Here is a 25,000-nt window from a genome sequence, read left to right as displayed (position 1 = left end):
CCCCGAGGCACGGGGAGAACATGCAAACTCCACACACACAAGGCACACAGGAATCGAACCCCCGACCCTGGAGGTGTGAGACAGACGTGCTAACCACTAAGCCACCGTGCCCCCCCCCCATATTACAGTAATCCTAAATTATAAATCAAATGTACAGTGATTAATGTTTGAGGTCACAGAGATCACATGGGCCACAAAGTTGGGAATCCCAGGTGTGGCAAGTTCAGATGTGGTCTCTGGTTAGAATTAGTCTAGGGTTAGTAGTATAGAGTTAGTACTAGTGAAAGGTTTAGTAGTGACCTGTGGTTAACAAATTGCCAGGTATAAATTCAGTCAACCTGTTTTTTATTTTAAATAGATGGAGATACAGCAGTCGGTCTTTAGTGACTGTTCCAGGAATTTGACCTCAGTGGAAGAGCATCATCTGAACAAGCATCAGCATTTGTGGTATCGGATTCAAGTTCTTAATGAATCTATAAGTCACCACCATTTCCTCAGGATCCATAACAAAATAAAAGTCTACCTGCTCCTCAGTCTGGCTGGAGCTTCAGTCAGGAGAAGCAGCTTCTTACCCAGAATATTATGAGCCTGAAAAAAAAACCGATATGCAGTAAAAAGAAACTTACAGTAAAACCTTCAGAGAAGAACACGGATATAAAAGGAGATGGAAGTGTTCAGCAAATGTTCTGCAGGAGGACAAATTAAGATGTTAGAAGAACTAACAAAAAGCACCACCACCAAACGAGATCACCCGGTGCGAGGACCGTCTTCTATCGACTTCAGCTGCAGAATTTCCATCCAGTTCCTGTGTTGTGGCCTTCAGCAGTGCGCCTGGTACTTCTACTAAAAATATACGACGCGCCCAACCACAAAGTTCAGACTGCTGGAGGCTTTTTCATGCCCCCCCACCCCCACCCCCCGCCCCGTTAAAAACGGCGACTCCGTGTCAGAGCCTCAAGTAGGAAATTTCCAAGATATTAAAACGACGACAGAACCTGGAATTATTTAAGAAAGCTTTTCATCCAGATATTTATTTAATTATTTATTTTCTTTCATCACGTCATTTTTATGTCGTGTCTCCATGTGTTTAGAGTTTAACTGGTTTGATTTCTTTATTTCCGTTTTCCTTTCAGAAGCTTAAAAGAACAGCAGGAGTGACCAAAACAATTAGTGGTTGTGTAAAGCACTGCTTTATGTGCAGATAGAGAGCTGATTGAGACACTGCTCAGGATTTACTGTAGCAGTTAGTGTAAAAAAACGTTTTTAATGGTTACATACGTTAAGAGTGGCAAAGATTCGAAAGATAATTCAAACATAAACAATACATTTTATTTTATTTTATTTATTTATTTTTTTGTTTATTTTATTTCATTTCCTCTGTAGGGTCTTAATATTATCAAAGATCAAAAAGGTGATAAGTTCCTATCAATTGTTTTTTGATAATAATTTAAACCTACTTTCTGAAAACAATCCGCGTTTATGCTAGAATTAGAATATCATTTCAAATTCATTCATTCATCTTCTACCGCTTATCCGAACTTCTCGGGTCACGGGGAGCCTGTGCCTATCTCAGGCGTCATTGGGCATCGAGGCAGGATACACCCTGGACGGAGTGCCAACCCATCACAGGGCACACACACACTCTCATTCACACACACACTCACACACTACAGACAATTTTCCAGAGATGCCAATCAACCTACCATGCATGTCTTTGGACCGGGGGAGGAAACCGGAGTACCCGGAGGAAACCCCCGAGGCACGGGGAGAACATGCAAACTCCACACACACGAGGTGGAGGTGGGAATCGAACCCCCGACCCTGGAGGTGTGAGGCGAACGTGCTAACCGCTAAGCCACCGTAAACCCCCCCTGTATTTCACATATTTGGATAATTTGAATCCAGACATAAATCAAATGTAAATTCAAAATGTATTTTTAGTGTTTATTAATGCTGTAGAGTTAGTGATGGTGTAGAGTTAGTGATGGTGTAGAGTTAGTGTTGTAGTTAGTGATGTTGTAGAGTTAGTGATGTTAGTGAAGGTGTAGAGTTAGTGATGGTGTAGAGTTAGTGTTGTAGTTAGTGATGTTGTAGAGTTAGTGTTGTTAGTGAAGGTGTAGAGTTATTGATGGTGTAGAGTTAGTGAAGGTGTAGAGTTAGTGATGGTGTAGAGTTAGTGTTGTTAGTGAAGGTGTAGAGTTAGTGATGGTGTAGAGTTAGTGTTGTAGTTAGTGATGTTGTAGAGTTAGTGTTGTTAGTGAAGGTGTAGAGTTAGTGATGGTGTAGAGTTAGTGTTGTTAGTGATGGTGTAGAGTTAGTGTTGTTAGTGATGGTGTAGAGTTAGTGTTGTTAGTGATGGTGTAGAGTTAGTATTGTTAGTGATGGTGTAGAGTTAGTATTGTTAGTGAAGGTGTAGAGTTAGTGATGGTGTAGAGTTAGTGTTGTTAGTGAAGGTGTAGAGTTAGTGATGGTGTAGAGTTAGTGTTGTTAGTGAAGGTGTAGAGTTAGTGTTGTTAGTGAAGGTGTAGAGTTAGTGTTGTTAGTGGTGGTGTAGAGTTAGTGATGGTGTAGAGTTAGTGATGGTGTAGAGTTAGTGTTGTTAGTGAAGGTGTAGAGTTAGTGAAGGTGTAGAGTTAGTGTTGTTAGTGATGGTGTAGAGTTAGTGTTAGTGAAGGTGTAGAGTTAGTGTTGTTAGTGGTGGTGTAGAGTTAGTGTTGGTGTAGAGTTAGTGATGGTGTAGAGTTAGTGTTGTTAGTGAAGGTGTAGAGTTAGTGTTGTTAGTGAAGGTATAGAGTTAGTGAAGGTGTAGAGTTAGTGTTGTTAGTGAAGGTGTAGAGTTAGTGTTGTTAGTGAAGGTGTAGAGTTAGTGTTGTTAGTGAAGGTGTAGAGTTAGTGAAGGTGTAGAGTTAGTGATGGTGTAGAGTTAGTGCTGTTAGTGATGGTGTAGAGTTAGTGATGTAGAGTTAGTGATGGTGTAGAGTTAGTGTTGTTTGTGATGGTGTAGAGTTAGTGATGGTGTAGAGTTAGTGTTGTTAGTGATGGTGTAGAGTTAGTGATGTAGAGTTAGTGATGGTGTAGAGTTAGTGTTGTTTGTGATGGTGTAGAGTTAGTGATGTAGAGTTAGTGATGTAGAGTTAGTGTTGTTTATGATGGTGTAGAGTTAGTGATGTAGAGTTAGTGATGGTGTAGAGTTAGTGTTGTTAGTGATGGTGTAGAGTTAGTGTTGTTAGTGACGGTGTAGAGTTAGTGATGGTGTAGAGTTAGTGTTGTTTGTGATGGTGTAGAGTTAGTGATGTAGAGCTACTGTTGTTAGTGGTGGTGTGGAGTTAGTGATGTAGAGTTAGTGATGGTGTAAAGTTAGTGTTGTTAGTGATGGTGTAGAGTTAGTGATGTAGAGTTAGTGTTGTTAGTGATGGTGTAGAGTTAGTGATGGTGTAGAGTTAGTGATGGTGTAGAGTTAGTGTTGTTTGTGATGGTGTAGAGTTAGTGATGTAGAGCTACTGTTGTTAGTGGTGGTGTGGAGTTAGTGATGTAGAGTTAGTGATGGTGTAAAGTTAGTGTTGTTAGTGATGGTGTAGAGTTAGTGATGTAGAGTTAGTGTTGTTAGTGATGGTGTAGAGTTAGTGATGGTGTAGAGTTAGTGTTGTTTGTGATGGTGTAGAGTTAGTGATGTAGAGTTAGTGTTGTTTATGATGGTGTAGAGTTAGTGATGTAGAGTTAGTGATGGTGTAGAGTTAGTGATGGTGTAGAGTTAGTGAAGGTGTAGAGTTAGTGATGGTGTAGAGTTAGTGATGTAGAGTTAGTGATGGTGTAGAGTTAGTGATGGTGTAGAGTTAGTGTAGTTAGTGAAGGTGTAGAGTTAGTGATGGTGTAGAGTTAGTGATGGTGTAGAGTTAGTATTGTTAGTGATGGTGTAGAATTAGTGATGGTGTAGAGTTAGTGATGGTGTAGAGTTAGTATTGTTAGTGATGGTGTAGAGTTAGTGATGGTGTAGAGTTAGTGATGGTGTAGAGTTAGTGATGTAGAGTTAGTGATGGTGTAGAGTTAGTGATGTAGAGTTAGTGATGGTGTAGAGTTAGTGATGTAGAGTTAGTGATGGTGTAGAGTTATTGATGGTGTAGAGTTAGTGATGGTGTAGAGTTAGTGTTGTTAGTGAAGGTGTAGAGTTAGTGTTGTTAGTGATGGTGTAGAGTTAGTGATGGTGTAGAGTTAGTGATGGTGTAGAGTTAGTGTTGTTAGTGAAGGTGTAGAGTTAGTGATGGTGTAGAGTTAGTGATGGTGTAGAGTTAGTGTTGTTAGTGAAGGTGTAGAGTTAGTGTTGTTAGTGATGGTGTAGAGTTAGTGATGGTGTAGAGTTAGTGATGGTGTAGAGTTAGTGATGGTGTAGAGTTAGTGATGATGTAGAGTTAGTGATGGTGTAGAGTTAGTGTTGTTAGTGATGGTGTTGAGTTAGTGATGGTGTAGAGTTAGTGATGGTGTAGAGTTAGTGATGGTGTAGAGTTAGTGATGGTGTAGAATTAGTGTTGTTAGTGATGGTGTAGAGTTAGTGATGGTGTAGAGTTAGTGATGGTGTAGAGTTAGTGATGGTGTAGAGTTAGTGATGTAGAGTTAGTGTGGAGTTTGATACTTGATATTTGGATTTAAACTGAAGTGATGACCCAGACAGCTGCTCCAAATGATTCAGCTTTATTTTCCTGTATAGATCGGACTGCACAGATCAGACCATTGCACAGAAGGCATGAAGTTTTCAAACACACATGACAGTAACTAGTGCTGAGAAAACAAAACAAGACGGTCAACACTTTTATAGAACTGTACAAAATTTACAACAGCTGTTTAAGAGGCGGCAAAACAAATCGTTTAGTTTCATTTTCCTCCGAGATCCGTTTGCTAGCTGAATTACTTCATTTTAATAAAATCTTATCCAAAAATATAGTCAGATGTTCACAAATAAATAAGGATTTTCTTGCAGATCTTTTTATATTAATATTAGAATGTGCCAAATTATTTCTCCTCGTCAGCATGTCATGTTTAATAGATCGTTTTATTCAATTTCTCCAATTTTCCACAAGTCACATGATAGAATAATTCCACGGACCTGCGAGTGGACGGTGGATCTGCGACACGACTTCCAATGAAATACTGATGTGGATTTATTCATAATTACTTTACCAATAATTAAAAACAACACTGTTGAAACGTTTCATTATGAAAATATTTTCCCTCTTTACGTTTCAGACAAGACGCCACCACGGTCACGTTCCGTATCGTCCTCGATCACTACGACAGAGTGCACTATCATGAGCTGGTTTTATTTCATGGGCCGTCAAACACTGACACGATGATGTTTCTTCCACGACTCCATCATTTTTCACTGATACAGGCAGATCACTGATCACTGACCACAGGCAGCTTGTTACTACGACAACCATTCATTCATTCATCTATCTTCTACCGCTTATCCGAACTTCTCGGGTCACGGGGATTCTGTGTCTATCTCAGGCGTCATCAGGCATCGAGGCAGGATACACCCTGGACGGAGTGCCAACCCATCACAGGGCACACACACACTCTCATTCACACACACACACACTCTCATTCACTCACACACACACACACACACACACACACACACACACACTAAAGACAATTTTCCAGAGATACCAATCAACCTACCATGCATGTCTTTGGACCGGGGGAGGAAACCGGAGTACCCGGAGGAAACCCCCGAGGCACGGGGAGAACATGCAAACTCCACACACACGAGGCGGAGGAGGGAATCGAACCCCCGACCCTGGAGGTGTGAGGCGAACGTGCTAACCGCTAAGCCACCGTGCCCCACTATGACAACCATGACCCTGAAATTCATTTTCCTGTAACAGTACAATCAGTTTTCTGCTTGTTCTGAAAATGTTCTTTGTACAAGTTGACTGTTAGTGTCTGATCATGTGACTGCATTCTTAGCTGCTATAGTGTAAGTGATCATGCAGCTTTTAAACAACAATAAATGTAAATAAAAATAGATTTAAAAAAAAAAGTGCTGCAGTTCTTGGTAATGCACTCACGCTGTGAACTCTGAATCTTGTGCCACGCTCGAGTCGCTCCGCTGAAAGGAAAACAATTAAACCATCAAATGTTTTGTGCAATAATCCCTCTCCAAAAAGTGTGGGAAAAGGAATGGGGCGGAGCTTTAATTCTGTGGCCAATCAGAAGGCTTTAACGTCACTGTGGCGTTTGTCAATACTACAGAACATGCATTGTCCAGTGCTACCAGTTAGCATGTAGCTTCAGTGCTAACAGCATTCATGCCATAGGTGATCGATACTGTTTTTAACGAACCCTTGTACACTTCCCTTCACCAGTGAGCACTTTTGCCAACCGAATGAATTGTTTAACGGAATGCACACAAATATTAACCGACGTTTTAACATCCTGTACGTCGGCTCGTTCTTAAATCACTAGCATGTCGTTTAGCTAGAGGTCGCTAATAAAGTATCGCCTTCCTTCAGGTGTCATCAGATTAAAGAAAAGCCTTGTGGGTAATTTGTGCTCCTAAAATCTGCAGTGATGTTGAATTGTTTCTTCATCGAATAACTAACTTCACTCCAGCTGGTAAAGTAACTGCACCAAGGGGAAGTCAGCAAGGGTGCATTAACAACAGTACTGGAAATAGGACAAGGCCGATTGTGTGTCTCTTGTCCCTGTAATGTGATAATGTGCGTATGTTCTTATGCTGTTTGCAAATATATGATGTGCACACGCACGCACACACACACACACACACACACACACACACACACACACACACACACACACACACACACGCACACACACTTTCAAAGAATCAGAAAAATGTACATGAACTGATTAAATTGACACAGAAGGAGAGAATGTTGATAAACATCATCAGGACGTATTAAAACCAAAATAGTGTCCTTTCAGGAAAGTGTGCACTTCTTAGTGTCCATTGTTTTTTTTTTGTTTTTTTTTTATGTCATTACCTTTGACCTTAGAATTGCGCTAGACTAAAATCACAATGTCTGAAAATGTTTTTTTTTCAGAATATCTTCAGAATGACTTTTGACCTCAGAACTGGGTGTGGTCCATCTCGTCCAGCCAGGAGGCGGGGCTCGTGGGGAAGTCTGGGTATCCGGTGCTACTGCCTGTAGAAAGGTCAGAGGTCACGGCTCTGAGCGGCTGACCCGCCGCACCTGCCAGCCCCTCCATGCTGAAGGTCACGCCTCCAAGGAGGTGGGCGTGTCCAGGAAGCGAGCTGATGGACGAGGGCGAATAAGGACTCGCAGCCTCTAAAGAGAAACTGCTGTTCATCATGTTGCTGCTGGAAACGTCCCCGGCGCTCTCGTACAGGCCGTTAGCGTGGCCCAGCTCTGACAGGATCTGTTCATCTGAGCGGGACAGAAATATAATGTGTGTGAATAACCTCACAAAGGTTTATAACAATTATTTGAACAGAATTTAATCATTATGACATCATCACTGAATGCAAATTAGCATCGTAAATACTGAATTAAATTTTTAATTCAGTTTACTTGTATAGCGCTTTAAACAATTCACATGGTTTCAATATATAAAAATATAACACAAAGGATCTGTTTCACTGCAAGAGACAGGAAATGACATCAGAAGTCATAAGCAATAACATATTTAATGTAAACATACAATGTAAATATGTTTCTGTAAAAATTAGGGATGTACAGATACCACTTTTTCTCTTACGATCCGATACCGGAGTTTGCCAGAGTATCGGTCGATACCGATACCGATCCGATATCTGTGTTCTTTTCTACCTTTAAAACTAAAAAATGTATAAAACTTGTTTAGTTATTAAGATTTATTTGTTTCTGGCAAAGAAATACAAAAATGCCCTTTTACTGTATGAAAAATGAAAACACAAGAAACCTTTAAAAAGTATTAATGCAGCAGCAAACAGAACTTTTACCAGTTAGTGGTATAACAATCTAAACCATAAATACGATATATAATTATTAAATTATTTTCTGAAGAAAAGACAATATTTTAAAGTGAATATTATATTATATTAGAACTCCTGAAACACGATGTAAAGTGTATTAAACAGTAAACCTCACACCCAAATGAGGCGGTTGTGCGACATATTTCCTATAAAATGTATTATATTTATTTTCTATTTAATTTAATATATAAGTGTATTTTTTGCATCTATATAAGTTCAAGCAATAGTTAGTTATTGACATTAATCAACCAACACGGGCGTCGGAAGTAAATAAAAAGTGGGCGTGTCCTGTCCCACACACATATAACGGTTCCAACGCCCATGGATTTCTGGACGCAGCAGCGTGGTGGTCAGTGCTGTAGGTAAAACACGGAATGGAGTTTAATTCATTAGGGCATTCCTCAAGCGGAATGGATTCGACTGGCGGCGCTCTGAAAAGTGCGATACACATGACCACGGGTATCGGATTTGGATCGGTCACGCACCACCGATACCCGATCCACTCAAAATGCTTGGATCGGCGCCGATACCGATCCAAAATATCGGATCGGTACATCCCTAGTAAAAATACCGTTTGATAAATTTTAAATCATCTGACGCACATCTGGTATTAAGGACGTATAAGGAAGGCCACATAAATACCGTTTTAATCCTGTATGGAGTTTTTTTTCCCCCACCAAATGTTTTAGAAAGTCTAAGTGAAAATGTTTCAGCTGTTTATAAACGCAGTGTGTTTAAACTCCACGTCCTCTCACACGCACGCTTTCGGTCTAATTGACTTTGAGCTTCGCTTTCCGTTTTCACGTCTCGTAAACGCTGCCTTTTAAAAGTAGACGTGGACTTTTACAGCTTTTCCGAAACCGACTCGCAAAGACCAAGCAGTCATAAAATACATAAATAAATAAATAAATAAATAAATAAATAAATAAATAGAAATAATCGAGCTGTGGATAAAAAAAATGTGTGTATGAACTGTATGATAGGCTGAAAATCTGAGTGTGAAAGGCTTAATATTTTACTAAGATTGTGACGCTAGCATTAATTATGCAAATGAATGTAGTTTAAATAATTCATACATTCATGTATTCGTATAGAGGTGTTTGTGTGTTCATACAGGAGTGTGTGTTCATATAGAGTTGTGTCTTCATACAGGAGTATGTGTGTGTTCATATACTGGTGTGTGTTCATATAGTGGTGTGTGTTCATATAGAGTGTGTGTTGATATAAAGTCTGTGTGTTCATATAGAGTGTGTGTTGATATAGTGTGTGTGTTCATATAGTGTGTGTGTTTATATAGTGGTGTGTGTTCATATAGTGGGGTGTGTTCATATAGTGTGTGTGTTCATATAGTGGTGTGTGTTTATATAGTGTGTGTGTTCATATAGAGTGTGTGATCATATAGTGTGTGTGATCATATAAAGTCTGTGTGTTCATATAAAGGTGTGTGTTCATATAGAGTTGTGTGTGTTTATATAGTGATGTGTGTTCATATAGTGGTGTGTGTTTATATAGTGGTGTGTGTTTATATAGTGTGTGTGTTCATATAGAGTGTGTGATCATATAAAGTCTGTGTGTTCATATAGAGGTGTGTGTTCATATAGAGTTGTGTGTGTTTATATAGTGATGTGTGTTCATATAGTGGTGTGTGTTTATATAGTGGTGTGTGTTTATATAGTGGCGTGTGTTTATATAGTGTGTGTGTATTCATGTAGAGTGTGTGTTCATATAAAGTCTGTGTGTTCATATAGAGTTGTGTGTGTTTATATAGTGGTGTGTGTTTATACACTGGTGTGTGTTTATATAGTGTGTGTGTTTATATAGTGGTGTGTGTTTATATACTGGTGTGTGTTCATATAGTGGTGTGTGTTTATATACTGGTGTGTGTTTATATAGTGGTATGTGTTTATATAGTGGCATGTGTTTATATAGTGTGTGTGTATTCATGTAGAGTGTGTTTTCATATAAAGTCTGTGTGTTCATATAGAGTTGTGTGTGTTTATATAGTGGTGTGTGTTTATACACTGGTGTGTGTTTATATAGTGGTGTGTGTTCATATAGTGGTGTGTGTTTATATACTGGTGTGTGTTTATATAGTGGTGTGTGTTCATATAGTGGTGTGTGTTTATATACTGGTGTGTGTTTATACAGTATAGTTTGTGTGTTCATATAGTGGTGTGTGTTCATATAGTGTGTGTGTGTGTGTGTGTGTGTGTGTGTGTGTGTGTGTGTTCATATAGTGGTGTGTGTTTATATACTGGTGTGTGTTTAAAAAGTGGTGTGTGTTCATATAGTGAGTGTGTGTTCATATAGTGGTGTGTGTTTATATACTGGTGTGTGTTTATACAGTATAGTTTGTGTGTTCATATGGTGTGTGTTCATATAGTGTGTGTGTGTTCATATAGTGGTGTGTGTTTATATAGTGGTGTGTGTTTATATACTGGTGTGTGTTTCTATAGTTTGTGTGTTCATATAGTGGTGTGTGTTCATATAGTGTGTGTGTGTGTGTGTGTGTGTGTGTGTGTGTGTGTGTGTGTGTGTGTGTGTGTGTGTGTGTGTGTGTGTGTGTGTGTGTGTGTGTGTGTGTTCATATAGTGTGTGTGTTCAAATAGTTTGTGTGAAAGAAAGAAAAAGTGAAAGTGACGTGACCCATACTCAGAATTTGTTCTCTGCATTTAACCCATCCAAAGTGCACACACACAGCAGTGAACACACACACACACACACACACACACACACACACACACACACACACACACACACACACACACACACACACACACACACACACACACACACACACACACACCCTGAGTCAGACTCTCTAACCATTAGGCAACGACTTTCTGTGTATGTTCATATAGTGGTGTGTATTCATATAGTGTGTGTGTTCATATAGTGTGTGTGTTCATATAGTGTGTGTTCATATAGTGGTGTGTGTTCATATAGAGTGTGTGTTTATATAGAGTGTGTGTGTGATCATATAGAGTGTGTGTTTATATAGAGTGTGTGTGATCATATAGAGTGTGTGTGTTCATATAGAGTGTGCGTTTATATAGAGTGTGTGTTCATATAGTGTGTGTGTTCATATAGAGTGTGTGTGTTCATATAGAGTGTGTGTTTATATAGAGTGTGTGTGATCATATAGAGTGTGTGTTTATATAGAGTGTGTGTGATCATATAGAGTGTGTGTTTATATAGAGTGTGTGATCATATAGAGTGTGTGTTCATATAGAGTGTGTGTGTTCATATAGAGTGTGTGTTTATACAGAGTGTGTGATCATATAGAGTGTGTGTGTTCATATAGAGTGTGTGTTTATACAGAGTGGGTGATCATATAGAGAGTGTGTGTTCATATAGAGTGTGTGTGTTTATATAGAGTGTGTGTGTTCATATAGAGTGTGTGTTTATATAGAGTGTGTGTGATCATATAGAGTGTGTGTTTATATAGAGTGTGTGTGATCATATAGAGTGTGTGATCATATAGAGTGTGTGTTTATATAGAGTGTGTGATCATATAGAGTGTGTGTTCATATAGAGTGTGTGTGTTCATATAGAGTGTGTGTTTATACAGAGTGTGTGATCATATAGAGTGGGTGATCATATAGAGAGTGTGTGTTCATATAGAGTGTGTGTGTTCATATAGAGTGTGTGTTTATATAAAGTGTGTGTGATCATATAGAGTGGGTGATCATATAGAGTGTGTGTTCATATAGAGTGTGTGTGATCATATAGAATGTGTGATCATATAGAATGTGTGATCATATAGAGTGTGTGTTCATATAGAGTGTGTGTTCATATAGAGTGTGTGTGTTCATATAGAGTGTGTGTTCATATAGAGTGTGTGTTCATATAGAGTGTGTGTGTGTTCATATAGAGTGTGTGTGTTTATAGAGTGTGTGTGTTCATATAGAGTGTGTGTGTTCATATAGAGTGTGTGTGTTCATATAGAGTGTGTGTGATCATATAGAATGTGTGTGTTTATATAGAGTGTGTGTGTTCATATAGAGTGTGTGATCATATAGAGTGTGTGTGTTCATATAGAGTGTGTGTGTTCATATAGAGTGCTTGTGTTTATATAGAGTGTGTGTGTTCATATAGAGTGTGTGTGTTTATATAGAGTGTGTGTGTTCATATAGAGTGTGTGTTTATATAGAGTGTGTGTGATCATATAGAGTGTGTGTTTATATAGAGTGTGTGTGATCATATAGAGTGTGTGATCATATAGAGTGTGTGTTTATATAGAGTGTGTGATCATATAGAGTGTGTGTTCATATAGAGTGTGTGTGTTCATATAGAGTGTGTGTTTATACAGAGTGTGTGATCATATAGAGTGGGTGATCATATAGAGAGTGTGTGTTCATATAGAGTGTGTGTGTTCATATAGAGTGTGTGTTTATATAAAGTGTGTGTGATCATATAGAGTGGGTGATCATATAGAGTGTGTGTTCATATAGAGTGTGTGTGATCATATAGAATGTGTGATCATATAGAATGTGTGATCATATAGAGTGTGTGTTCATATAGAGTGTGTGTTCATATAGAGTGTGTGTGTTCATATAGAGTGTGTGTTCATATAGAGTGTGTGTTCATATAGAGTGTGTGTGTGTTCATATAGAGTGTGTGTGTTCATATAGAGTGTGTGATCATATAGAGTGTGTGTTCATATAGAGTGTGTGTTCATATAGAGTGTGTGTGTTCATATAGAGTGTGTGTTCATATAGAGTGTGTGTTCATATAGAGTGTGTGTGTGTTCATATAGAGTGTGTGTGTTCATATAGAGTGTGTGTTCATATAGAGTGTGTGTTCATATAGAGTGTGTGTGTGTTCATATAGAGTGTGTGTGTTTATATAGAGTGTGTGATCATATAGAGTGTGTGTTCATATAGAGTGTGTGTGTTCATATAGAGTGTGTGTTTATACAGAGTGTGTGATCATATAGAGTGGGTGATCATATAGAGAGTGTGTGTTCATATAGAGTGTGTGTGTTCATATAGAGTGTGTGTTCATATAGAGTGTGTGTGTTCATATAGAGTGTGTGTTCATATAGAGTGTGTGTTCATATAGAGTGTGTGTGTGTTCATATAGAGTGTGTGTGTTCATATAGAGTGTGTGTGATCATATAGAGTGTGTGTGATCATATAGAGTGTGTGTGTTCATATAGAGTGTGTGTGTGATCATATAGAGTGTGTGTTTATATAGAGTGTGTGTGTTCATATAGAGTGTGTGTGATCATATAGAGTGTGTGCGTTTATATAGAGTGTGTGTGTTTATATAGAGTGTGTGTGTTCATATAGAGTGTGTGTGTTCATATAGAGTGTGTGTGTTTATATAGAGTGTGTGTGTTTATATAGAGTGTGTGTGATCATATAGAGTGTGTGTGTGTTTATATAGTGTGTGTGATCATATAGAGTGTGTGTGTTTATATAAAGTGTGTGTGTTTATATAGAGTGTGTGTGATCATATAGAGTGTGTGTGTTTATATAGAGTGTGTGTGATCATATAGAGTGTGTGTGTTCATATAGAGTGTGTGTGTTCATATAGAGTGTGTGTGTTCATATAGAGTGTGTGTGTTTATATAGAGTGTGTGTGTTCATATAGAGTGTGTGTGATCATATAGAATGTGTGTGATCATATAGAATGTGTGTGTTTATATAGAGTGTGTGTGTTTATATAGAGTGTGTGTGTTTATATAGAGTGTGTGTGATCATATAGAGTGTGTGTGTGTTTATATAGTGTGTGTGATCATATAGAGTGTGTGTGTTTATATAAAGTGTGTGTGTTTATATAGAGTGTGTGTGTTCATATAGAGTGTGTGTGATCATATAGAATGTGTGTGATCATATAGAATGTGTGTTTATATAGAGTGTGTGATCATATAGAGTGTGTGTGTTCATATAGAGTGTGTGTGTTTATATAGAGTGTGTGTTTATATAGAGTGTGTGTGTTTATATAGAGTGTGTGTGATCATATAGAGTGTGTGTGTGTTTATATAGTGTGTGTGATCATATAGAGTGTGTGTGTTTATATAAAGTGTGTGTGTTTATATAGAGTGTGTGTGTTCATATAGAGTGTGTGTGTTTATATAGAGTGTGTGTGATCATATAGAGTGTGTGTGTGTTTATATAGTGTGTGTGATCATATAGAGTGTGTGTGTTTATATAAAGTGTGTGTGTTTCTATAGAGTGTGTGTGATCATATAGAGTGTGTGTGTTTATATAAAGTGTGTGTGTTTCTATAGAGTGTGTGTGATCATATAGAGTGTGTGTGTGTTTATATAGTGTGTGTGATCATATAGAGTGTGTGTGTTTATATAAAGTGTGTGTGTTTATATAGAGTGTGTGTGTTCATATAGAGTGTGTGATCATATAGAGTGTGTGTGTTCATATAGAGTGTGTGTGTTCATATAGAGTGCTTGTGTTTATATAGAGTGTGTGTGTTCATATAGAGTGTGTGTGTTTATATAGAGTGTGTGTGTTCATATAGAGTGCTTGTGTTTATATAGAGTGTGTGTGATCATATAGAGTGTGTGTGATCATATAGAGTGTGTGTGATCATATAGAGTGTGTGTGTTCATATAGAGTGTGTGTGTTCATATAGAGTGTGTGTGATCATATAGAATGTGTGTGTTTATATAGAGTGTGTGTGTTCATATAGAGTGTGTGTGATCATATAGAATGTGTGTGTTTATATAGAGTGTGTGTGTTCATATAGAGTGTGTGATCATATAGAGTGTGTGTGTTCATATAGAGTGTGTGTTTATATAGAGTGTGTGTGTTCATATAGAGTGTGTGTGTTTATATAGAGTGTGTGTGTTTATATAGAGTGTGTGTGTTTATATAGAGTGTGTGTGTTTATATAGAGTGTGTGTGTTTATATAAAGTGTGAGTCTCTGTGTGTTTCCTCACAGCTTCAGGATAGATGACTTTTCTTCTATTATATTTAGTGTGTCATTAACACTGATAGAGAAACAGTCTGGTGAGGGAGCGATTGCTCTGACCATAATGACATGCATGACAGAGTGATGACTGTGAATCTGGAAAGATGTGAAAGTGAAATGTACCTCTGAAGCTGAGCTCACTGTCACTCATCCCTCCATCCTCAGCTGAACTCTCCTTCTCCACCTTCGCCGCTCCGCGGTTACGCTTTACACTTTTATAAAACTGACCCCAGCGATGACGACCAGCGTCTTTCTTTAACCTCTTCTCTTTCGCTCGTCTGTTCTGGAACCAAACCTGAGAGAGAGAGAGAGAGAGAGAGAGGGAGAGAGAGAGGGAGAGAGAGGGAGGGAGAGAGAGAGTGAGAGAAAGAGAGAGAGAGGGAGAGAGAGAGGGAGAGAAAGAGAGGGAGAAAGAGAGAGAAAGAATAAGAGAGAGAAAGAGAGAGAAAGAATAAGAGAGAGAGAGAGAAAGAGAAAGAGAGAAAGAATAAGAGAGAGAGAGAGAGAGAGAGAGAGAGAGAGAGAGAGAGAGAGAGAGAGAGAGAGAGAGAGAGAGATTTGTTTGTGGTATGTTAGAACACAGCAGTTAAATGCGTGAAAGAAATTTTTTCTTTTATGTATTTAATGTTTGTTTTGATTATTAAGAGCAAAATAAAATATGAAAAATGTGATTTAGGAGAATAAGAAAAAAGAGAAAGAAAGAAAGAAAGAAAGAAAGAAAGAAAGAAAGAAAGAAAGAAAGAAAGACAAAGGGAGAGAAGAAAAGATAAAATAAATTAAGATGGAGAAAATAAGGAAAAGTAAAAAAGTCAAACAAAACAATAAACAAAAGAATTAAAAACAACACAGAGAACAGAGGAAAGGAATGAAGGAAGGAAGGAAGGAAGGAAGGAAGGATAGATGAATAGATGAATAGAAGGAAGGTACCTGTACTACACGCATGTCGAGTCCTGTCTCGGAGGAGAGCTGCTCTCGCACGTGCCGTGCAGGTTTGGGAGAGTTTTTATACGCACTCTTCAGCGTCTCCAGCTGTTTGGCCGTGATGGTGGTGCGAGGACGCTTCGCTCCTGACTCCGAGTCATCTACACACACACACACACACACACACACACACACACACACACACACACACACACACACACACACACACACACACACACACACACACACATTACTGACCATGAAAATCTTATTATCTGCAGCACTATGAGAAATATCCAGCAATAACTTAGTCACTGAATGAACTTAACAATTCTTATTAATTTCAGAATGTTTTGAAAAGAAAATATTCATTAAAAGTAAAAATAAAATCTAAATCATTTTTCTCCTAAAACCCGATAAACTTTACTATTAAACACAATCCACAGAATCAGGATGAAATAAATGATTTTTCTTTGTTTAATTCTGATCTGATTTATTAAATGATGTCATGTGACAAACATCAGGACACCACATTAAATATTCAGCTCTTTCTGGTCTTGTTTTCATTTGTACCTGTAGATAAAAGTCATGTAATCGCTTCTAAACAACACGTTAGACGTTTCTTTAGCCATCTACCGGAAGAAAGTTTCCCCCAGTCCTCAATGCATGTTTGTGATGTTTGAGGGGTTTCTTACATCCACAGTCTGTTACAAATCACCACACAAGATCTCAGTAGGTTTCAGATCTGGGCTTTGACTCGGTCATTCCAGAATTCTCTGTTTCTTACTGTTCTGTGAGTCCTTGTGGATTTACTGGGATTTATCCGAACTTCTCAGGTATCCTGTGCCTCAGGCGTCATCGGGCATCGAGGCAGGATACACCCTGGACGGAGTGCCAACCCATCACAGGGCACACACACACACACTCATTCACTCACACACACACACACACACTACGGACAATTTTCCAGAGATGCCAATCAACCTACCATGCATGAAGGAAACCGGAGTACCCCCAAGGCATGGGGAGAACATGCAAACTCCACACACACAAGGTGGAGGTGGGAATCGAACCCCGACCCTGGAGGTGTGAGGAGAACGTGCTAACCACTAAGCCACCGTGTGCCCCACAATGTAGAATTCATAGTGGATTCTATGATGATGACCTGACCAGGTCCTGCTGCAGCAAAACATTCACAAACCAGAACACTTCCACCTCCATGTTTCACAGTTAGTATGAGGTTCTTTTGCTGAAATGCTGCAGATGGTCTCCAAATAATTCAGTTTTCGACTCATCTGTCTACAGAAGGTTATTCCAGAAGTCTTGTCCTTTTCACAAACTTCAGTCTTGTCCTCATGATTTTCTTAGACAATAAAAGTTTCCTCCTTCATACCTCCCATAATCATTCAAGTTGTTCAGACTCTTACTGATTGTAGACTCGTGCACTTTGACTCATCAACTGTAGCAGGAGCTTACTGTAGGTCCAGTGATGATATGTTCGGGTTTTTGGAGACGTCTTTAATCGTCTTGCGTCCTGCACCTTCGGTGACTTTACTATGATGTCCTGACCTGTCCATGATGGAAGCTGTTTTAAATGTTCTCCACTTGTAAATGATTTCCGGACAGTGTTGAACGGCTGATTATAAATTATTGTAAGGTCTATTTATATCTCTTATCAGACTCATAAATCTTTTTTTCTGAAGGCCTCAGAGAGCTCTTTGGTGAAACCTCTCACTTCAACAATAAAGAGCAAACCAAACGAACTATCTGAGGTTTAAATAAGACAAGTCTTCTTCATAAAGCTCTATAACAATGTTCTAAACATTTACACCTGATGATACACCTGTAGGTCATTTCATCTATTTTAAGTACAAATAATTGTGGGCGCGTCCTTGGTGTTTACTCACAAGTAATTACATTTTTTTCTTGTGTTTTATTTGTTTAGTTTATTATTTGAAATTTCTAATATTGTTTAAATGAATATCAAATATCAAAGTTTAATTATTTAAAAAAAAAAACAGGCTTTTTTACATGACTGTATGAAATATTTCTCTTTTATATTTGGATTCTGTCTTTCTGTGTTCCAACCTCAGCGCCGCTTTAATAAAAGCTTCCACGTGATTCCCCTGATTTAAATAAATGAATTGTGTGGTGTCAAGTGTGTGTGTGTGTGTGTGTGTGTGTGTGTGTGTGTGTGTGTGTGTGTGTGTGTGTGTGTGTGTGTGTGTGTGTGTGTGTGTGTTCTCTCTGAGAGCTCAGAGATGTGTAAATCTCCTCACAGTGGCAGGCTGCTGGAGGTTATTGAGGCACTGCCATAAAACCCCATCGCTTCACTTAACATAATCAATCAGTGCTCTGTGGAAATCTCCATAAACACGCACACGCGCACACGCGCGCACACACACACACACACACACACACACACACACACACACACACACACACACACACACACACACACACAGAGCGGATGTCTGGTCGCCGTAAACACAGTGAAACAGTGATTTCACTTCTACTGTAAATACAACCCAATGCTGCTGAAGTGGAGAAGAAGCTCCGCCCCCAAACATCTCATCGGCTACTATTACTCACATGGCTATGTCAATGTCCCAGAATGTCCTTATAAAATATAAGGAACGACTTACGTTATGGTTAACACAAGTCGTTCCTTCCTCACCATTCTGTTTTGCAGTTTCGTAGTCGACCTTACAGACGAGTCGGCCGTCCTCCATCAGGTAAAACTCGTCTCCGGTGGCCAGCTGTCTGCTGCACATCACGCAGGAAAAACAGTGCAGGTGATAAACGAAGTCCTGCGCTTTGCGAACCACCTGAGAAGGAGGGATGCCCTGCTGACATGATGCACACTTCGTCCCAAAACGTCTGTGGAGATACACACAAACACAACCGGTACCTGTGAGCACACCTGGCTAAGAAATGAGCAGGAAATTGGGACGCAGTTGGAAAGAAGTTTCTTTACTTTCGGCTTAATTTAATGCTTGTTGTTAAATTAGCACCAATTCATTTAATTAATTAATTAGCATCACTAATTGTCCTTCAGGGAGTAAAGTGTGTCATTTCATACTGTAATGCTGACACAGATTCCCCATGCCCTAGGCTGCCTCTCTATGATACACACATTTCCCATAAGGCAGAATGGGGTGGGGAGGGGCACATTTAACATTAAACACCCCCCCCACCCCACCCCTTTACCCTTTGGGTGAGGTAACAATGTTATCTTCCACTCAGAGTCTCACTGAGACATTTAAGTCTCAAACATGATTCAGTAAACGGATAAAAGACAAACTTAATTTATTCCTAATGCCGTGGAGAGAAGAACAAGAGAGAAAGGAAAGAAGGATAAGAATGCTGAAATAAGAGAAGAAAAGAGAGAGGAGGAGGAGGAGGAGAAGGAGAAAACCAGGAGAAGTGATTATGACTGTGCCCTACTGATGGTGAAGGCCACACACTCCACTGTGAAAGAAGTAAAAAGTGGCAGCTGCTTTGAGTGAATTTTATTGCTGTGTTTTGAAGCTGCTGTGTGGTGCTACACGACCACGACGAGTAGATGCTGATTAAACTCAACACAGCTGAGTGATGTTAATATAGCATCGGTGCAATTTGTGTCAGAACGTGCAAACCCGATCCTACAATCCTGACAATAAGTTCATTGATATTCAATAATGACCATATAGAAGATATTTTTGTTAAAGTGATGTACACTAGGTTAAGGTCTCTTCACCATAACATGGATGTCTTGCAGTCCTGGGATCAAAAACTGTAATCTTTCAATTTCCAGGTCAGACCTTTAACCACTAATCTACCACTGACTTTATATTTTCTGGGCTTCCAGAGCTGGTTGGAAATCTATCAAACTCTCCAAAGTCTTTTCTTAGAGTGTGTTTGTGCAGTCACTGGAGTCTGAGAACCATCTAAGCTGACAACTTGTGAGGATCCTGCTCTATTTTCTGCTTCAGGAAGTGCTTTACTGGCTTTGATGATGATGACGGTCTGTCATCTGCCAATGCCTTTAAGGACCTTTGATTTGTGTTTGCCAGACAGTGGCCTGCTCTCTCAACTGCCTTAGATAATCTGATGTCTGCCCTTGAAAACCCTGTCCTGTTAAATTCCTCTGTGGACCCTGCTACATCAACGTCCTCTGTGGACCCTGCTACATCAGTGTCCTCTGTGGACCCTGCTACATTGATGTCTCTATGGACCCTGCTACATCAGTGTCCTCTGTGGACCCTGCTACATTGATGTCTCTATGGACCCTGCTACATCAGTGTCCTCTGTGGACCCTGCTACATCGATGTCTCTATGGACCCTGCTACATCAGTGTCCTCTGTGGACCCTGCTACATCAATGTCCTTTGTGGACCAGGCTACATCAATGCACCCACAGACTTTGAGAGAACACAGGTCTTCTGAAGACCTCACTACTGACAGTCTCTGTGGACCCTGCTACACTGATGGCTGCTGTGGACCCTGCTACATCAATGTCTCTATGGACCTTGATACACCAATGTCCGCTGTGGACCCGGCTACATCAATGTCCTCTGTGGACCTGGCTACATCAATGTCCTCTATGGACCCTGCTACACCAACGTCCCCTGTGGACCCTGCTACACCAATGTCCTCTTTGGACCCTGCTCCACCCACAGACTGTGAGAGAACACAGGTCTTCTGACCTCACTACTGACAGTCTCTGTGGGCTCTGCTACACTGATGTCTACTAATGACCATGTTCTCTCTTCTGATTCAATACCTCCTACAGGCTGGATCATTGTTAGGGGTTTTTCCTTCAACAGTCTTGTTGTTAGTAACTGATCCTGCAACCACTTTACAGATTCTTTACAGTTCTTGTCCTTGTGTTTGTCCTTCATCTGGTCCTTAAGTTAAATTTGGTTTCCATCCCTGTCACAGTCCTTGGCTGCCTTTCATCTTGTACCAGGACACAATCAGGAATTCAGGCACAGAAATGTATGTTTCACACACATGTAGTAAAAAAAAGCTAAAATGACTTGTATATACTGACGTGTAGAAGTGTTCTCTGCAGTAGACGCGTCCTCCTCTGCAGTAACACCTGTCGCTCAGCAGCTCCTCACACTCTGCACACCTGAGACAGGTGGAGTGCCAGTGCAGATCCTGAACCTTACACACAAACTTATCGAGGATACGTTGGTTACATCCCGCACACTCCGGGACCTCTGTATACACACACACACACACACACACACACACACACACACACACACACACACACACACACACACACACACACACACACACACACACACACACACACACACACACACACACACACAATAATCAATAATCGATATTTAATATTTACTTTGATTTATGACTTCATAAAATAATAATAATAATAATAATAATAATAATATGTTATAATGTTATATGCAATAAACATATAAACATATAAACATATGCAAAAAATATTGTCATTTTTTTCTTTTCTCATTTTAGGTCCTTTTTTAAAATCTAAGTATATATTTTATTTATATTATTCAGAATTATTTATATTATCAGAAAGACAATAAACATGTTAATAAACAAGATCATCACAACATCATCGCAATGTTCAAAAAATGTGTGTGTGTGTGTGTGTGTGTGTGTGTGTGTGTGTGTGTGTGTGTGTGTGTGTGTGTGTGTGTGTGTGTGTGTGTGTAGAGTTGATGTGAAGCAGCGTGTCTGGAGAGTCAGGTAAAACGGAAATCAGGTGATGAAAGACCACCATTCATACAGAAAATAAATCGATAATACAGAATAAAGAGCGGTGGCACGCGCATGCGCGCAAAGCTACTCATAAAATAATGATTTAATATATAATAAGAGCAGGGAATAGTGGAGTAACACCGACACTGACACTGATCAATATCTCTCATAGGGTTGAGTCCACAATCAACCTACAATTACATAAAAAATATATACATTTTTAATTGCTTGGAGTGAACGCCGTCACGTGACCCTTATTTATTTATTTATTTATTTATTTATTTATTTATTTATTTATTTATTTATTTATTTATTTATTTAGTGTTTGTTTCTGCCTAAATGTCTTATGTTTGTCTCCTCTCTCAGGCATATATCATGAAGGATACAATGTTTTAAAAATCGCAAATTAGCAAACAGTTAAAAGTTAAAATTGACCTGAAAGAGAAAATTAATCAATTATTTAAAGATTATTTGAAAATTCACACATACACACACACACACACACACACACACACACACACACACACACACACACACACACACACACACACACCACACGCGCGCGCACACACACACATATACGCGCGCGCGCGCACACACACACACACACACGCACAATTTCAACACACACAACACACAGACACGCGCGCGCGATTCTAACAAAACAGAATTAATGATGCAGTAAATAAATAATCAATAGATTAAAATCAATTCCTAAAGCACACGCACGCGAAAAACAATAAATATTCTGCCTTAAATGCTTAAAAAATAATATATATACAGGGAATATATTATTCTAATATAGAACAATTAGAGATCACTTATTAAAACACCGGCACGCATATAGATCAAAATGTTATATTATAATAGTTTAAAAAATATTTATTATCGAATAAGAATTTTTTAAATCTACAGTTTCCTGAGCAATAGAATGATCAGTATAATGTTTATTAGGTTTTATTCGGTTTCATTACCAAACAGACCAAATGTCTTCTTTATAAAATGCAAAAGTGAAATCTGGACAAAATAAAGCTGTTAATGCGTTTATAAACTAAACTATAAACTATAATCTAAACGTTTGTTATAACCACAACATCATTACCAGGTCGTTTTATGATGTTTAAACAAAGTTCTGTTAGCGATTGTGTTCTAAATATTTCTTCAACATTCAGGACGATTCAGGTACATTAGGATAAAGTTGTCTGTTGTTGGACATTTACATGCTGCTTGGATTTTCATTCATAAGTAGATCTTGACTAAATCTGTTTCTGGCGAGTGTTTATTTCTTTATTTTATTTGTGTTAAAGTATCCTTCTGCTCCATTAAGGGTTGTGTTTTCGCATTCAGTAATAACAACAAATTACATGTTATAGTATAGTATAGTATAGTATAGTATAGTATAGTATAGTATAGTATAGTATAGTATAGTATTAAAATATGAATTTAATAAAATATCATCATCATCATCGTCGTCGTCGTCGATTACTATCACTTCTGGATTGAAATTCTGTCCTATAGAATATAAAACCTAAATTATCCGGTTTATTATATTCATTATGGGGGAAAATTGTTTAAATCCCCTAATATAATAAAAAATAATACAGGTAGAATAACCCACTTCCTGCCTTGATGCCCGATGACGCCTGAGAGCACAGGCTCCCCGTGACCCGAGGTAGAAAATGAGTGAGAGAGAGCTTCTAATGCTGTGTGTGTGTGTGTGTGTGTGTGTGTGTGTGTGTGTGTGTGTGTGTGTGTGTGTGTGTGTGTGTGTGTGTGTGTGTGTGTGTGTGTTAAAATGTCAAAGCGGACTAAGAGAGTTAAATTAACATCTGCGTTAAGATCAGTATACATATTTTCTAATATTACGCCCCCTTTACTTTCTAAATTATTTCATATACTACAGTATTTTTTTTTTTTTTTTACAAAAGTAATTTTGCAGACGCTGATTAGTTTCTATAGTCACAAACATTTACAAAACATCAACAATAAAGACACCAAACTAAACTGTGGGACATGTTTTGTCCTTTATGCTGTGTTTTTCTCACTGTACAATGTTTGAAGTTCAATAATTAGTGCAGAAGGTTTAAGTTAAAAGTTTCACCAGCACATGTACTACTGCAGGTAAACAATAGCACCTGAGTGCAGGTAGAAGTGCAGATGATGCCTTCAGCTTAGGCAGCTGTATAGAGTATTTATATACAGAATTATCATCGCGCTGTTTAATGCAGTTTATATAAAACAAAGCTAGTTAAACACCGATTTAACCCTCAGAAGTTTACATCAGAGCTTTTCTTTCCGTTTGGTCTATAATAACCTCCGGGACTTCAGCAGTGACACGTTTCACCTTTTTGTTCTCAACCTCAGTAACGTGGTATAAAACGATAAACACTGAAATCTTACAAATTTATGAATTTAGGGTTTAATTCCCTTTTATATTTATTGCATTATTTTTGCCTCTTTAAACCTCGCGCCACATCCGTCTGCTGGTTATAACCGCTTTATTTTGCTCAGTTTGGAACTAATATGAACGTGTTAATGTTATGTCGCGTTTCTATGCAACGTCACAGTGATATAGTCTCTCTCTCTCTCTCTCTCTCTCTCTCTCTCTCTCTCTCTCTCTCTCTCTCTCTCTCTCTCTCTCTCTCTCACACACACACACACACACACACACACACACACACACACACACACACACACACACACACACACACACACACACACACTAATTACCCCGGGTTTTAGGAGACCTAGTGGTTTGAGAATAAAATGGATGTTATGACAAGTTATTGATTATTGAATTCGGAATTTATTTTAACGACATTTAACGAATTTTGTGAAACGAGATTCAGATAAAAATAATTAAAAGCAACATTACTAAACACAATAAATTCACTCTTCATTTAAGCAGCATGGCCTATCTGAATCATGCGATGTTGTTTTCATTTAAAAATAGATTTTAAATCCTAATAAATAAAACTGATGATGATGATGGTGGTGGTGGTGGTGGTGGTGGTGGTGGTGGTGGTGGTGGTAGGATTTTAACTAAAACGATCTTGCAGAAATAATAATGGTAATAAAAAGAAAAGAAAAAAAATATTATTTCAGGATTATTTATAATAAACTCTGTTCTTGCACACGTGATGATTTATTTCTCCAATGTTACAACATGAATAACATGCAGAATGTAACACGCAACTTAAAAAATTCACTTCACATCAGACGTGCGTTAATGTCACGTGTTCATAGATTATATTTTAGTTAAAAAAATGAAAGAAAAATAAGAAATATATAATAAAAAAAGAAATGAAAAGAAAAACAAAAACAGCGTGTATCCTAAAGTGTGTAAATGTGCAGCTCTGTAGATTTTCACCCACATTTATCTCACTGACTTCTATCTGATTATGGAGAGCAGAT

The 25,000-nt window shown here is 38.6% G+C and overlaps 1 protein-coding gene across 1 annotated transcript in view; it reads right to left on the bottom strand.

The window, feature by feature from the left end:
• Positions 1–5,761: 5,761 nt before the first annotated feature.
• Positions 5,762–25,000, bottom strand: part of lhx4 (LIM homeobox 4) — a 20,353-nt gene continuing 1,114 nt past the window's right edge. The window contains exons 2-6 of the mRNA XM_047800023.1: positions 20,886–21,057; positions 18,529–18,731; positions 15,858–16,012; positions 15,054–15,225; positions 5,762–7,406 (exon numbers count right to left, since the gene is read on the bottom strand). Coding sequence (XP_047655979.1) covers positions 7,087–7,406; positions 15,054–15,225; positions 15,858–16,012; positions 18,529–18,731; positions 20,886–21,057 — 1,022 coding nt within the window. The 3' untranslated portion in view covers positions 5,762–7,086. The remainder of the gene's footprint in view (positions 7,407–15,053; positions 15,226–15,857; positions 16,013–18,528; positions 18,732–20,885; positions 21,058–25,000) is intronic.

The sequence above is a fragment of the Tachysurus fulvidraco genome, chromosome 14 (genome assembly GCF_022655615.1).
Source record: "Tachysurus fulvidraco isolate hzauxx_2018 chromosome 14, HZAU_PFXX_2.0, whole genome shotgun sequence".
Classification (NCBI taxonomy): Eukaryota; Metazoa; Chordata; class Actinopteri; order Siluriformes; family Bagridae; genus Tachysurus; species Tachysurus fulvidraco.
Note: the sequence above shows the minus strand (reverse complement) of the source record. Positions and strands in the feature narration are given on the sequence as shown.